The sequence below is a fragment of the Anthonomus grandis genome, chromosome 7, assembly GCF_022605725.1.
Source record: "Anthonomus grandis grandis chromosome 7, icAntGran1.3, whole genome shotgun sequence".
Lineage (NCBI taxonomy): Eukaryota > Metazoa > Arthropoda > Insecta > Coleoptera > Curculionidae > Anthonomus > Anthonomus grandis.
The window spans coordinates 32,086,526-32,103,264 of NC_065552.1; the positions used below are offsets into that span (position 1 = coordinate 32,086,526).

Sequence of the window (16,739 nt, forward strand, 5' to 3'; positions counted from 1 at the left end):
CTCGAGATTATCTAGATACAAAAGAAATTAATATTTTAAATTGACCTGCGTGTACACCGGACAAATCCCATTGAAAATTTATAGGATTAGGTGAAAAGACGAGTAAAAGCAGTTGTTGAGTTTTTTCAAGATAATCTTGGAATCACCCAAAAACTTATTCAATAGTATTCAAAGAATGGGAAAATTTCCCCCAGGAGAATTTTGATAATTTAATTAGAAGCATACTAGTACGTATTTAATGAGAAGCTGCATGGGAAACTAGAGGAGGCAATACGGCCCATTAACATTTATTACATTTTTTTTACTTTTCCCATTATTTTGCAATTTTGTTTTTTTTTTTATCAAACCCAGAAATAAATATTCTATTTAGTTTCTAAATTTGCTTTTGCTTGTTTACGTCGTAGTTGTAGTTTCTTGTCATTAATTAAAACTGTTTGTAAGCAACGAGCAGCATTTTTATTAATATTTTTTTAAATATTTTAACACTTGAAATTAATACAAAATGTGAGGTGATTCGATATAAGTTTGGTTGTAAGTATATAAGGGATAAAGTCTTGATCACCAACCCACTTCACCCTTAACCAATAGGTGTATACTCCAGGGAAAATAACCAACTCATCCCTCGACTCAGTGATAGGATCGGTGGAAAGGTCGATAGACCACAAAGCGTCTACCCTGATTGTATGTTTTATTAACGTTGCGCTTAACACAAAAAACATTTCAGAAACGTTTACCGAGTTAAATAATAATAATAATATTAATAATCGAGAAAGAGCAAGGATATGAAAGAGGTTCTCTTAGCTGTTAACAACATCTTAAGCATGAGCAAGATGCGGCGGTTCTTAAGCAAGTCCAAAGGAGAAAACGACATCTAAATATTTGCCACATGACTTATATAAAGGCCTATGATTCAGCATCTCATAACTGGCTCATAGAAGTTTTGGATATATTCACGATTGACCCAAAGGTAAGAGGAAACTTTAGTCATCTTAGGCGTTTCTGGATGGATGGCCAGACTGCTGGAAACATCATCATAAAGAGGGGCATTTTCTAAGGGGTCTCATTGTTGCCGGTTTGGTTTTTCCGTTAACAGATTGCGGTTTTGAGCTGAACACCAAGCTACAAAAGAGATTTACTTTATATGGATGATCTTAAACTGTATGGCGAGACAAAGGACAAGCTTTTTGAACTGATGAAAATCGTTAAGGACTGCATCTAGCACATCGGAATTAACTTGGGGTTTAACAAGTGTGCAAGGATAACTATCAAAAAGGGAGTTGTGGAGGCGTCACCTTCGGAGCATCTTGATATATGCCAGCTACCACCGGACAAAACTTACTGTTACCTGGGGATGCCATAAAATCAACGGCTAGACCTTGCAATGCTAAAGAAAGAGTTCCAGGAGAAATACCACAGTGTATAACTAAATTGATGATCACCCATCTCTCAGGCGGAAAGCTTATTAAAGCTAAGTGGAGATATATATCAGTACTTATGTATTCGTTTGAAACTATTAAATGGTCTGTCACGGATTGGGAATAACTGGTTAGACTAACCCGGAGAACCTTAACAAAATTTGCACTTAAATTCACCAGTAAGAAGACTTAATGCTTCAAGCAAAGAAGGATGAGGAGTTATTAACATCAAGAGACTGTACCTTAGTCAAGAGAAGATGATGAGGGAAAGGTTCCTGGCATCTGATGATGAATTAATGAGGCGAGTCGCTATGAAAGACAATACTATACACCACTCAGGCTTGGTCAGTCTAACTACAGACTGAACATACCAGTGAAAGAAGAAAACATCAGTAGAGCTGGGGAATTATACATGGAAGGTACGCGACGTTTTATTACAGTGAAGGGATAGAGGTGGATAACTTACTATTTTGCTAAAGCAAAACCACCTGTATTCAGAAGGGTTCATGATGGCAATTCAGGACAGGGTAATCTTAACTAAGAACCATGTGGGGATTGTGAAGGCCGATGATCTTAAATAAACACTCACGAATCTGTTTCTACAGTTATTTTAATTTAGGCAAACAATTTTAACATAAAAGAAAAGAGGAAAATAATTTTTTTGAAACATCGATGTTCTTGATCGATGTTTTATTTCACAGACGTCGATGTGTGCTTATCGATGTTTACCTTTCGTTAACCGATGTTGATAAAAAAACAGAATATTGATTGAAAAATTAAAATTCTAAATGTTTTTAATAAAAAAATAAAATATACCGATTTTAAAATACAAATAGAGCAAGAAAAATTAGTACCAATTTCTCAACCAAATCCTAAGGTCTTTAAAAATATTAGGCCTGGGACTCGCGTTCGCCTCTGTCACGTCAGTACCCAGCTTTAGACTTTGATCGATTTTTAAACACATATTTAATCTTTCAACATCGTACTAATATACTAATATATAATATACTAATCTTTTGACATCGATTTGAGGAAAACATCGATGTTTTACAACAATGTTTCTAAGCCATCGATCTCACTATCGATGTTTCATTGCGATGTCCTAGCACTAGAAGAAAAACCAACTGAATAATATGAACATCTTATGAGACTGACATTACTGACAGACATTACAGACCTTCCTTCTATGTATAAATGATCTGCCATTGTATTAAACTAGATGGCGCTACCTATATTTATAAAAAAACTACAAGCGACACTGACAAGCAAAATATTGGGTTCGTAAAATTTTAGAATATTGGAAAAACTCAAGGGTAAAAAGGTATTTAAAAGTATTAAGGATAAAGAGAGAGTGAATCTGACTTGAACATTAATATGGAAAACTTATGCAGATTTCGCTATCTGATATATTTTAGTTTAAAAAGTTGTAGATCGATCTGTGGTCTAAAATCGAAATCTTTTTGATAGTTTCTCCTGAAGAAGAATTATTAGGAACAATAATTTTCTAGGTTAAATTGCTATAGGATGGCAATAAAATAATTTAGCAATTTAAACTTAAAAATATATTTCATTTGTCACCGTATTTTTATCACGAAAAAATATAATATACAAAAATATAAAATATAAAAAAATAATCATAATATACGAAATGCATTTACTATGTACAAAACCGCCCGGCTGCCAGTAGAAAATGCCCACATCCATAAGGCAAAATTTTATACATACGGCGACTTTTAAGTCTTGAAAACATGGAAATGGATATTTCTACCGAGTACCCGGGCGACGAACATTTTGCGAAATATTTTCAAATAAAAAATATATAGCAAAAATTTAAAAGTAAAATCACTAAATAACGATTAGAAACTGGCCCATTCGGTAACGGAACATCCGGAATCACGGCAGATTTTACGGGTCACGACGACTGTAATACTGATGAGTGATGCTTAAGTGATGAAACGTCGTGGTTCGGGACGTAACGCTAAAGGAATGCAGCTCAGGTAACATCAGCAGCAGGTTAGTATGGGCCGGATTTGCCTGGAGGTCCGTAGCTTGAGGAAATGCCTCCTCCACTGCCACCACCAATTCCTGAAAAAAAGCAATGATTAAACTAAAGTTGACTTTTGGCAATTTTAAATTTAGTATTAAACACATATTTATAGACATTTTTAACTAATTATTTTAAAAACCATTATGGACAAGTACCTCCGCCAATATCACCTCCGCCGATTCCGCCTCCAATGCCACCGCCGATACCACCTCCGATTCCTCCGCCGATTCCTCCGCCAATGCCTAAAATAATGAGTAAAGAAACAGATATTTAGCTGAAATAGGAAATAAATTTAGTTACTAAACTTACCGCCTCCGAATCCGCCTCCAGATCCACCTCCGGCGCCACCTCCGAATCCACCACCGAATCCGCCACCACCGCCTCCTCCTCCGGATGATGTCTTCTGAAAGCAAGTACACATTAATGTAAAAATTGTGTTGCAAACTACGTATATTACATACAATAATTTCTATCCAGAATTTTACTATTTATCAGTAGGCAAAGTGCATCTGCTGCGATTTTGGAAGAAGTGTAATAGTTAAGATAAATATATGCTACCATACTTTACACTTATTGATGAATACTTAACTGCTTGGATTCTAATGATGAATACAGGAGAAACTTAATATGAAACATTGATGTTATAGAATTGAATCTTATTAAGTAACAACAAAAGTTATAAATTTCTAGTTACGGTATCCTTAACAAGCCTACTGAACCTCTTACATTGTTAAGTCATTTGAAAACTAGATAGAAAAAAGGTGGAAAGAAAGTAACAGTACGTCTATTTTAAACGGATTTTAAAATATTTTGGGAAAACAGATGAATGGAAATCAATTTGAGGTTTAATATTACTGTCATGTTTTATGATTTACATGAGTTTTTGTGAAGAACAAATCTCAGGTACCAGCTTAAGGTATATTTTTAGATGAATAAAGAAGATTCTTATCTATACTACATTCATCTATACTTCATTATTTGCTATGGATACGAAGGTTAAAAAGAAGTCAACTGAAGCCGAAGTATACGGGATGGAAACGAACACAGGGAAATCCTTTCCGTTATCGATACATACCACGGTTTTTCCAAGTGAAAGTATTTGCTATACTTAAAATAGCAAACAAACGAGAGGAAGGTATCCAGGGGATTTGTATGTAGCTACTCAAGCTGCCCTTAAGGTAATCTAAAAGCCCAAGGCCACTTTAGCGATAGTCCAGGAGTGCAGAGACGCATTGGAAAGACTGACAGCACATACGGAAGTGAAACCAAAGTGGGTGCCACGACACCAGGATGTCGAGGCCAATAAATGGGCTGACGAACAAGCAAGACAAGGTTTCGTTAGCCCCTTCGTAGGCCTAAGTAAAAAACCAATTTTCCAGGAACTTAAAAATTGGACCTGGGAAAAAAATAAGGAAGAATTGGAGGACAGAAGGATGTAAACAGGCCAAGAAGATGGTACCAGATCATGATAGCTGTAAAGTATGGCGCCTGCTAACGAAGAGCCGGCAGGAGATCAATGACTTGATTTCGTGTCGGAAGGGTGGAAATCCTCACTGGGCATAACTGCCTAAAAAGGCATCTACAGCTTCTTGGTATAAGATAAAGTCGGCTCTGTCCAAATTGCGGTACAGGAGAGGAAACAAGAGAGGACAACGTGGAAGCCTTTATTAAGAAGACGGGACTCAGTGAAGACCGTGCATTAGGAGTGCAGCTGTAGGAGCGGGTGATTCTGGGGTTGGCGAAAAGAGACTTTACATGTATACATAAGACTGATTTAGGACTAAGAAGTTTTTAACGAATTTACGGTACACAAGCAATCAATTGATTGATTGAAATTTGTTGATTTAGACTGTACCAAATTTCTTAAACGATAAAATGTGATTTCTAAAAAGGGAGGCTTTTAAACATAATAAACTTCAATAAACCAAAAACATCTTTACAACTTTCAATTCGATACTAAAACGTGAACTAGGAATTAGATTCAGGATACAAAGCGTATCACATGCAAACCTACAATTCCCTGTTATTTTCTAAGTAATTTTAACGGTGTTATTATTATTTGTTTGATGGTAAGTTGGATCAGCTTTGCTTTTAAATGCAAATATAACGAATTAATTTCTTAGTTTCTCTTTACAAAGTTAAAACTTTCTACATCCTAAAAGCTTTTTTTTCTACGCTCACATAAAATAATATTAATTTTGTATATGACATTTTGCCTCAATTTGCAGAACACTTAGACATATACTTTAAGATGCACCCGGAGAAAGTTTAACTAACTGAAGTATTTCAATAAAATCAAATTTGGTTTTACGTCAATTGCTAATTTATTTTACTCGTTCGGTTAGGCATTCGTTTTCATTTGCACTTAAGTCATAAAAATAGCATGGAGCATTTAATGCAATGTGTTACATTTTATTACATGATAACGTGTTTTACCTTATTGGACCCGTATTAGAATCACATGTGCATCTTAAATAGTTTCTTATTTGGGTCAATTCCCTTTAGTCTAATTACTTCTGAACATTAAGAAATGAAAGTTTAGTAGTAATCTATAAGTTACCTGGGTCTTGTATCTGATGAAGTAAACCTCTGGTTTGCTGGGTTGAGTCGGTGCAGGAGTAGGAATATTGATTTCTGGTGCTTCTTCCGGTTTCTTGACCAAAACGTAAACCAAGGTCTTCTCTTCGTTCTGTGGCTGAACAGGGATCACTGGAGCAGTTGGAGCAGGTGCGCTCGGTGCCTTAATGAAAATGATCTTGTAGTGTTTCTGGGCTTGGCCGACTGAGATGGGTCTTTGTGGTCTGAACTCTTCGGGTTCTGGTGGGGGTACGTGGACGTAGATGTGTTTTTGGATTGTGGTACCGCCGCCTCCTCCGAATCCACCACCGAATCCGCCACCGAATCCACCACCGCCGCCGCCGCCGCCTCCGAATCCTCCTCCTACACCTAAAACATAATTTAAAAAATAAGTCGTCATTTAAAGTTGGCTAAGAGGGGTTATTTAAAATTTTAAATTAAGGGAGAAGATTTGATATTATTACTTAAAAAATCTTTAATTGATTTACGATTAACTTACCGCCTCCAAATCCACCTCCGGAACCACCTCCGAAACCGCCGCCTCCTCCGAATCCACCTCCGGATCCACCTCCGAAACCGCCACCTCCGCCAAATCCACCGCCTCCTCCAAATCCACCACCGCCTCCGGAGCTACCGAATCCGCCTCCTCCACCGCTAGATGGGGTGCCATACGAGGTGCTTGGGGGGCTGTAGCTATACCCGGCCTCAGGGCGGGCACTTGCGAGTGCGACTAGCGCCGACAATAGCTAGAATAAAAAATATGTTCTAGTGAAAACTAGCTTCTCTAATTTCATTTGTAACAGGATACAATAAATGTAGTAAGAGGATGTTACCAACGCTTTGTAATTCAAAATAACACAATGTGTCTATTTAAATTTATTTGCAACTATTCTCACAATAACCACTTCACAAATGCTTTCGCAGCTTATGTAGTAAGTTTCTTCTTTTTATATCGAACCTTATTGTTTAGTTACGCGTCTTTACCTCTCACTAATGTTTTAAAATTTTATTCTGGTTAATTTCCTTCTCACGGTTTCTTTTTTTATTGCACAACGGTGGTTACAAAATACCATCTTCAAATAAGATGATTTAAACTAATTGTCTTAACAAGGACTGATTTTACTTAGTCATTTCTTTAAGTATCTGCTAAAAAGTTGCTTTAATAGGAGTTGTTCTTAGTGCGCAAATTTAATTACTTATAAATTACTTTAAATAGGCAATATAGGCATTACTTTTTAGCATTCTTTAAAAGGTGATTCGTATTAGACAGGTATCTCTAATCGCTAGTTAAAGAGAATATACAGGTTGGAGAATCGAAGTTACGAATTGAATTGAATGCGCATTGTCCAAAATAATAGCAACAATGCTTCTTCTCTTCGATGAGCGGCCCGCGGTCGTCTGATAGGTATTTGATGTTTTTATTTTTTTCAGAATTACAATAACAATATCGGCACGCATCATTTTGCTGCATGACTGCGGGGTGGACTGTTGAGTTTTAAAGCGCTTTTATATTATTCTCAGTTTATTGATGGCGTTCCTTCTATTCTTATCAAACACTGCTTTTATACGTCCTCGACCACTTTTTATAAATTTCAATATACTTCTTAATAGTGAAGTTTCTTCGAACATTTTGGAAATCAGACTTTATTACACACATCATTAAGTCAGGTCGCAGTAGCCAATTATAGACCCATAAGCATTTTAAGTTATGCTTAATGTGTTTGAAAGACTAGTCCGTGATTTTATGTCTACCAGTCTAAGGGGCTTTTGTATCGACCAACAGTTTGGATTACTTCCGCAACGTTTAACTGAACTTAACCTACTTGCCTTCACTAATCTTCTGCTAAAATCATTGGAAGAAGGTTGCCATGTACACGCCCTCATACAGATTACTCAAGCATTTGATCGAGTTAACAATGTAATTAATTAAATTAACAAGTTGGAGACTATTTGGTGTACATGGTCAGCTTTTAATGTGGTTGAAGTCTTATCTGACTAGTAGAACCCAGGTGGTGCGACTTAAAAAATTTTATTCGGTGGAGATCAAGGTACCTTCTGGAGTGGTTCTTGTTTCTTCATATAAATTTTCCTATGTTTGCAGATGATCTGAAGTTGTATATGAAGGTTCACACAATGAATGATTGCGTTAAGTTACAGTCGGATTTTGACCTATTGGTTCAATGGTGTGATTAAAATGTTATGCAGCTGACCGTCAAGAAGTGTCATTTGATAGTCTTTAATCGTGGTACAAATCCTATTGACCATATCTACAATATAAATGAATGTCCTTTGGTTAAGGTATCCCAAATAAGAGACGTCAGAGTTTTACTTTATTGTCAGTTGTTATATGTACCTCACATATCCTCCATTATCACAAAGCCTCTTTAAATCTTGGGTTTTAGTAAGTGTTATACAAGAGATTTCCTTAATGTAACATCCACCAAATTACTGTCTGCTCTCTTGTGCTTGATTATTGTTCATGGGTTTGGAGTCCCCATTACAATGTTCATATTCAAGCCATTGGAAGAGTGCAGCATAAGTTTTTACGATATATTTCGCTTAAAGAAGATTGAGCCCTAGATTATATAATTATCGTCAGGTAAAGGAATTTCTTAAGATTACAACTCTCCAGATCCGCCGTACACATAGGGATCTGGACATGTTGTATAATTTATTGCACTCGTTGAGTTTTAGCCCTGAGCTGATTGGAAGAATTAATATTAATGCACCATTTCGACGTACAAGAGATAACCATTCTTTTTACGTTCCCATTTACCGAACTAACTATAGCTTTAAGACGTTTATATTCCAAACACCTATAATGTATTGTTTCTTTTGCTAGCAATTCATGTAGTTGGTAGTTAGGTTGGGTCAATTTGATTGAATTTTAATTTTTTAATAGGCTTGACCCTCGAATAAATAAATAAATAAATATGGTTGTTTATACTCCTTCCGAGAGATTTTATTTATTAAATAGTTTTATGGAGGCAATTGGCAGTACAATGTTAGGATTTCTTTTTAGTTTTATTTGAAAATAGACAGTTTCCTTGCAAAAAAGCAATTTTATTAGCGCTATACTATATACTAAGTATAGCGTAGTATATAAGGTCTACATCAGACAAATATTTTAGATCACGCAATGTTTTGCGACGTTTAATTGCAAGTAATATAGTTGCCACTTAATAATGTCTGACTTACTCAAATACAACGAGGTATCAGGTGAGTAGCAGAGCGCATGAAATGCATGCATGCGCGTTGCAAATTTTGCCTTTAAGCACCTCTCTATGCGTACTGATCGATTCCCCAGCCTGTATATATAGAAAGACGAGTGTATCTGATGATAACGCAAATCATTCTTTCAAAATATGCAGTGTTTATGGAGAAGAAAAAACTTCAGCAAATACAACCATTAATAGAAGGGGCTTTTCAAAAACGTCTAGCAGAAAAAAGAAAATTTGCAATGAAGGACTCAAGAACTCAGAATATCAATCACCCTAAGTATACGAGTAAAAACTTTAAAAGATCTTCCAAAACTACTTTCTTTTAGATACAACATTTATCACTTACAAGTAAATTTAACCCAATTGTTGTTGTTCTTCCATAACTTCACTATCGCCAGTAAATCACGCATAAAAGACTTTCTCCCGCAATTCGTTCAACAAATAAATAAATAAAAAACACAAGAAGTTAAAACTAAAGGTCAACGTAAGAGTAAAAGCACGATAGTGCATCTAAGGTCACGACCATAAAGATGAAAACGACGGTGAATCTTCAATGAGATAGAAAGTACGCGAGACGGAAGAAATTGAAAAGAATAATTACTTTAATGGCTCGAGAGCGCCATTTAAAATTCTTAATTTCTTTTATCGTCATTTTCGATGATGATAGGTTTTGCATGACATGTAAATTCAAACTGTTCAATTGTTGGTCAAGTGTTAGATTTCTAAGCTGTGTAATTTGTAATTTCACTTCTTGATGGTGATGAATAATAATTTATTTTACATATTCAACGGTTGTGAAGATAAGAGAAAAGTTTTCGTTAAAAATATGCACTGAGAACTGAATCGATCATTTTAAAAAAAACCATAATGAAAAAAAATTCGGAGATTTGCCTTCGAAAACTTAAATTTAGAATAAGGGTAGAACCGTTGATTGAATAATAGGTTATTATTAATAATACTATATATACCTATTATTCAATCAACGGTAAAACATTATAGGTAAATAAATAAATGTTATAAATAATAAGTTTTGTTGCTGAATAACCAGAAATGAAATAAAATTAGTGCCTACAGTAAGAAGGCTGCACAGCCTCCTCTCGATCATGGTAATATTAATATCTTCCAAGGACACTTAATCAAAGGTTCGACTAAATAGACACTCTTGTGAAATCAGCAATTGCTGCAACAGCTAAGCATCATGTTTGCACCATGCTTCACATGTCACAATTTCTGGATTAAATCCACACGAGTAATACAGAATAATATCTGCAAGTAGTTTCTGAGGGCGAAGATAAATAAACAAATTTTTAAAAAGAAGACTAGATAAGTAGTTATAAAGAGCTTTAAGAAGACTAGAGCGTTATTTCTATATAAATATTATTGGTTCTATAAGAAAGCAATTAAAAGAGTCAGAAGCTTTGCTGTTTACGCTGAGTTGCAATTAAGTTATAAATAAAGTAAATATAGTTGCACTACTATCGCATTTTTAAAGTACTATCACAATCTCTATACCTAGAATAAGAAGAGTGCTCTCAAGCCGATCGCATGTCATTCAAATGAATTAAGCCGAGTAGCAAAATCACCGCTATTGTTCTAATAGCGTCCCGCTTCTGCATTTGTGTATTTTCCCAGGCTGTTATGCAACTAAAGAAAAAAAAATAACATGCAGCTCTCACTTTAATTATCTTGAACATCGCATCGCCAATTTTCACTTGCCTATAAAAAGAATTACGCCGGGCGGAAGATTGCTTTGGGCAATAAATTACTTTAACAATTAGTGCCTGTTTAGTTTATAACGTATATAATTTAAAAAATAGAGACGTGTTTTATGTAAGGAGAATTAAAAAGAGAAATAAAGACTTGCCATTTCTACTTTATACCAAAATATTCTCCATTGGTTAGATAAACTAAATTCGTTAATCTATAGAGATTCTGTAAGAGATTTATTTCACTGAAATATTTTTTTCATTTATTTTTATTTAACCGATTATTAAAATAAGATAACTTCCAACAATTTACCTTGTGTGCCAAGAGTCAAACATGGTTCAATGACGTTGATGTCGGAGATTCATCATCAATTCAATCGTAAGAGATACAAAGTCAATTAAAATCGCCACTTTTTTGGCATGAGGTATCTATACTTGCATATCCAACAAATATTTCAGGTAATTTTCATAAGAGCTTCATGAAAAAGCGCATGATGAGAATTATGAAAAATTTGATATATATAAATGAACGTTTACCGTCAAGATATATATGTTTTCTCAACCGCGATACATCGTTGAAAGGACTATTCAAATTTAATATAAGCCAATAAGACTCAAGGAATTTTTTTTATTATGGTTGCCCTCAAATTTGGACAGGTTACATCAAATGCTAATTTGCGGAACTGAATGGTTTAGGTAGAAAAATTGCTATTTAGTAGATAGTTAAGAAGTCTTCTAGTATTTCTTAAAATTCAATTTCCAAAAGTAACTTTAATGGTATTTGTTAGGAAGAGACGAATTTCTGTTAACGAAAGGACGAATTTCAGATTAGAACAGAACGACCCTTCATTATTGGGCAATGTGTGAACAGAACTTTTTACGTGGAAAGTAAATAAACTTTTTGTGAAAGATATTTTTTTATCAAATACAATAACATATTTATTTAAATTTTTAATCGTCAACCATAATTAACGCTAATTTTAGCACATGGAGTTGGAAATCCCAAAAGCCGCATATATTTTAAAATTAGAAATTATTAAGTATACTTTTATGTGCTATATCCGATTATTCGGTTATAACACATGTAAATTAAGATAAATATAAGTAGATGTTTCGAAGCTTTGTTTTATGTATATATGTAGATAATGAAATGGAAAAGGTAATTCAGAAAAAACTAGTAGGGATACAAGAAAACACAAAATAATGTGCAGAATTTGGTGACATTTAACTAATCCCGGTACTGGTAAGTGAGTAACGAAATAAGAGAAAACTGGTACTTTCACACTTCAAAATTTAAGTAGTAGAGTTATAGTTACAACACAATAACAATAGGAAAAATATAAAAAATAAGGACCACCTTGCTTCCACAAGATTTATTTGAATACAAGCTTGTGGGAAATAGCCCTACTTGTTATAATACTTTTACTAATAATATAAAGGTATAGTTCAAATACAAAATATTAGAACTAGGTTAACATACAAAATAAAATTAAATATAATTCTGACATATATAAGTGTAAGTTAGAAGAAAAACGTATGCATCCTAAAGGTAAGAGGCGCAAGGTGAAGTAAGAAATACAACGAAAAGTGTACAAAAGGGGAGAAAAACACACTGAGAAACAACTAAAAATTAAGTATGAAATGTAAATTTTAACTGTTAAAGAAAACTTAAGAAAAGCATGAGACAGGCGAATCTGAACAACAACGAAAAATAAAAAATATATTCCATAATAATTTAAATTATAAGGAGCTTTTTTAAACCATTATGTAATTCAAATACATCAACATGTTCAAAATAAAGAAATTAAAATTATCTCTTTTGCTTCTTCAGAAGACGCAATTTTATGAAGCCTTTGAAACAGTTAGGCGACATTTGTTTTACAACATGTTGAAGGTTATTCCACAATAGCTAAAAGACTGGAAGTACTTGGAAATTGGCTAATTTATGTAATCGAATATTAAAATCATCTTTTTTCCTATGTGAGTTTAAGTGAGTGTGGTCATGAGCATTAAAAAGTGCCCTTAGATATGGTACACTTACAACCCTTTACAATTTTAAGCATTTTAGCAATATTGTTTTGAAAATTCTGTTGGAAAAAAAGGAAATAATCTCGTATAAGATTTAATTCTATCCAAAGCTTATAGCTAACCAAGAAATGAAAATTTAGCAAATTGAGTATGATAACATTGACGGTAAATTGGACTGTCTATTATCCTTTAAATTTACACAACCAAAAATAAAACAAACTCTTATATGTAAATCCATAAAATAGATATTTAATTGGCATCAGTTGCATAATGTTAATCACGGGTCATTACCCATAAACCATCAGGCATCCAAAGTGGTAATCGTACCCGTCGAAAGTTTAACTACCTACAAGAAGATTTTAATGTCGAGTTCCGCTGTCGAAACTCGATTATTATGAGAGATAAATAGATAAATTAGGTTAATTTGTTGATATTCGTAAATATTATGTTTATGCAATATTACTTGGGTGTTCGAAGATTCTTGAAATTTCTTTAAAAAAAAAGCCTTATAGTCAAAGGCATATGAGATGGCTTTATTAATAAAATATAAAAACGAACAGTTTTTATATGTTTTTTTTTATAATCTAAGATTAAACTATTAGAATAATGTGAGTTCTGTTAACCAGAATATATAGATGTATGTTCTTTAAATATTATTTTGAAGTAAAAAGTGAGACGTGGGGTTTACACGTGGCATTAATGCGCATTAGCGTCCAATGAGAAAAAGAGCAAAAATGCTTGTTGGGTTTGACACAAGGGTTTTAAGAAGAGGCTTTAACGTTGATGCTAATCAGCTGTTTCTTATTAGCAACCTAAATAATTTATTGATAAATAATTTAGAGATTGTATAACGAAATAGTATAATAATATTAAATATTGCAAACCTATAAAGCATGGACATTTTTTCTCACTGTCTCGGTTTTCAAATTTTTATTAGTTGGCAGCACTGAAAATTAATGCGAATTTGGATCTTCTCCCGTATACACGGACCCTTAATGCGCATTACAGCCAGATCATCCACATTTTTAAAACGTTTTAAAATAATGCCAATTAGGAACGGTAAAACGGTGCATGCGCATTGCAATGTGTGTTAGGGGTTGTATACATGGTAAATATCTGAACAACTGGTACAGCATGACGATTGTAGTAGATTTTAGGTCACCAGTTTCTGCTCCAATATAGTCATTAGATTGACAGTCTGTTTGTCTATGTCCTGAAAGCTTATAACAGTTATAGACTCTTAAAACTTTTTTAAGCTATTCACTATGTATTCATCATCTATTGCTAAGTTTACACTTGACATTATTGCGAATTAGCCCCTAATACCAATTAGAGCAAAAACGCTTTGGCATGTGTTTACACAACGGTTTTAAGAAGAAGTTTTAACGTTGGCGTTAACCAGCTCTTTTTTATTACCAATTTAAATAATTTATTGATAAATTACTTAGGTTGCGAAAATTGAGTAAAAATATATAATTCTTTAAATTTTTCGAAAACACGAAAAGGCATACCACAACAAAATCAAAGTGGACATTTATACTCACTGTCTGGGTTTTCAAATTTTTGTTGGTTGGTAGCACTGAAAATTTGGCGAATTTGGATATTCTCCCGTATACGCGGAATGCGCATTACAGCGAGATCATCCACATATTTAAAACGTTTTAAAATAATGGGAATTAGGAACCCTAAAACGATTTACAGGTGTTTACACATGCGTTTTATCTTAATTCGCATTTAGCTAATGCGCGTTAGCGGTTGCGTGCATACATGGTAAATATCTGAACTACTGGTACAGCCTAATGCTTAATACAAATTGCATTAGATTGAAAGTTTGTTTGTCTATGTTCTGAACGATTTAATAGTTAACAGATAGATACTTTAACTAAGCCGCTTTAATCTACTCACCATTTATGATTAAAAAAATCTATAATTTAGAGGAAGATAAGCATATGATTTTTTGGAGTAAAATATGCAATTGCAATGAAAAAAACCTAAATATGCACCGAGATCTGCTAGCGGAAAAGTGGTAGACAACAATAAACAACAGAAACAATAAATAAAACTTTTTAACACGAAACAGCTGAATAAGTGCTGAATTGAAAATATTCTGAAGAAATGTAAACATTTGTAAGTAAGGGCACTTCAGACCTTAATTAATTTTTTTTAAACCCATAAACAAGGTTTGTAAAGGCTGTTAATAAAATAATAATCACAAAAACATCTCGAATTGATGCAAAATAAATGAGAAAATCTGTGTGTACCAGAAAGCCAAAAGTTAAATTAAGAGCGTATGGCCTCAAACTCTTTTGTAGAAATGTAGGCTTTTTGGTATCAAAAAGCGAATGACGATCATTAATTAGATAATTTTCGTCCACGTTTTAGATTTACTTCCGAAAAATGTTAGTGCCACAATAGCTGAATAACGAAAGCAAGTAGTAACGATAGTAAGAAGTTTCATAAGCGCATATTGGACAGGAGAAAGAAAAATAGGCAGAATTCTACAATATAGCTATTAACATTTGGATAGATTAATTTTTGTTCCGTTTTATTTTTCACCTTCTTTATTAAAATATTTTGACAATATTTTATAAAAAGTCTTCATAAAATATGATAAAAATGTGTAATTTTCATTACGAAGTAGTAATATAACATTTTCGAAAGATTTCGGTAAATTAACATTTCTAGATCAATTTGGGCTCAAAACAAAAAAAAGCCCCTTTTTCAAAAATCATCTTAAATCGGTCAACAAAGTAATCCTTTGATAAAATATTGAGTCAATCTCATTCGATCAAAAAATATATAAAATTTATTTATTTATATTTTACCATCTCTTTTGGCCTGCGAAAGCCCTCATATTACCCCATTTTCTCTTTCTGTCTCCTTTTTAAAAAGTCAAAATAATAACTCAATCAGCGTAGATTTAAGATATATTATGGCGTGAATTTATTAGAGAAATTAATAGAAAAAAATAGAGCCAACCCTGTTGGGTAGAACAAGTAGGCAATGCCATGAAATCTGTTAAAATTGTATAAAAGATTTATTTAAGGCTTTAAAAGAAAAATTTTAAATTGCAGAATGCACAAGGAAAAGACGAGGGATGGGAAAGAAATCAAAATAGCCATTTTGGGCACCCTTTTCCTTGAAATTGTCGTAATTACAAAAAAATATTAAACAGAGTTACTTTTTACTAAACTTTTTGTCTAAAACTGCATCAATCTAAATAATTCCAGCCAAAAAATCACACCAAAAACACATACATGCACAAAATAGACATACACAATATTGGGGATGAAATGAATTCCCTTCTAACCGCCAATAAATAAACTAATATAACAAAGGGTTAAATTGTACATACCAGAAACGGTTTCATGTTGATTAAAACACAAACTTTGATCAAATGATGGTTCTAAGATGGTCCTGTGGGTATTTAAATAGCGAAAATTCCCACCTGACACACCGACGCGACGTCTTTGTTGGTATTCCGTGATGGTGGACCCATACGGTACGGACGGCCGCGACGCATCTCCGTACATTCACTATTCAAAGAAAAATTATTATTATTACTTTTTACTTTTACTATTATTTCATGTTATTTGTGTATGTTTTATTTTGGTGATGCCGATACGCGCCTTATGGGAATTTACCGCCGGGACGACGACGCGACCGCTCGAAAGGAAAATTAAATTTGTTTGTCTAGATTGCTTACAGATATTGAAATAACTTATTGTTGACGTATTTTACACTT

At 33.7% G+C, this 16,739-nt stretch overlaps 1 protein-coding gene across 2 annotated transcripts; it reads right to left on the bottom strand.

Annotated features, from left to right (window-relative positions):
* Positions 1 to 2,962: 2,962 nt before the first annotated feature.
* On the bottom strand, positions 2,963 to 16,514 carry LOC126738691 (uncharacterized). Of its 2 annotated transcripts, none has more exons than XM_050444132.1 (6): positions 16,350 to 16,514; positions 6,539 to 6,785; positions 6,023 to 6,408; positions 3,772 to 3,862; positions 3,618 to 3,704; positions 2,963 to 3,500 (listed from the first exon to the last, which is right to left on the bottom strand). In XM_050444132.1, the coding sequence occupies exons 1-6, from the start codon at positions 16,362 to 16,364 to the stop codon at positions 3,430 to 3,432; spliced, it is 897 nt and encodes a 298-aa protein (XP_050300089.1). In that variant the 5' UTR covers positions 16,365 to 16,514; the 3' UTR covers positions 2,963 to 3,429. The 2 variants fall into 2 exon arrangements, with proteins under 2 accessions (XP_050300089.1, XP_050300088.1); XM_050444131.1 differs by having other exon boundaries at positions 3,772 to 3,865.
* Between the last annotated feature and the right edge of the window lie 225 nt (positions 16,515 to 16,739).

Coding starts and splice junctions, on each gene's coding strand:
- LOC126738691 (XM_050444131.1), bottom strand. Junction 6,409..6,538: donor CGGAGGTGGATTTGGAGGCG/GTAAGTTAATCG, acceptor ATTATGTTTTAG/GTGTAGGAGGAGGATTCGGA. Junction 3,866..6,022: donor TCATCAGATACAAGACCCAG/GTAACTTATAGA, acceptor ACTTGCTTTCAG/AAGACATCATCCGGAGGAGG.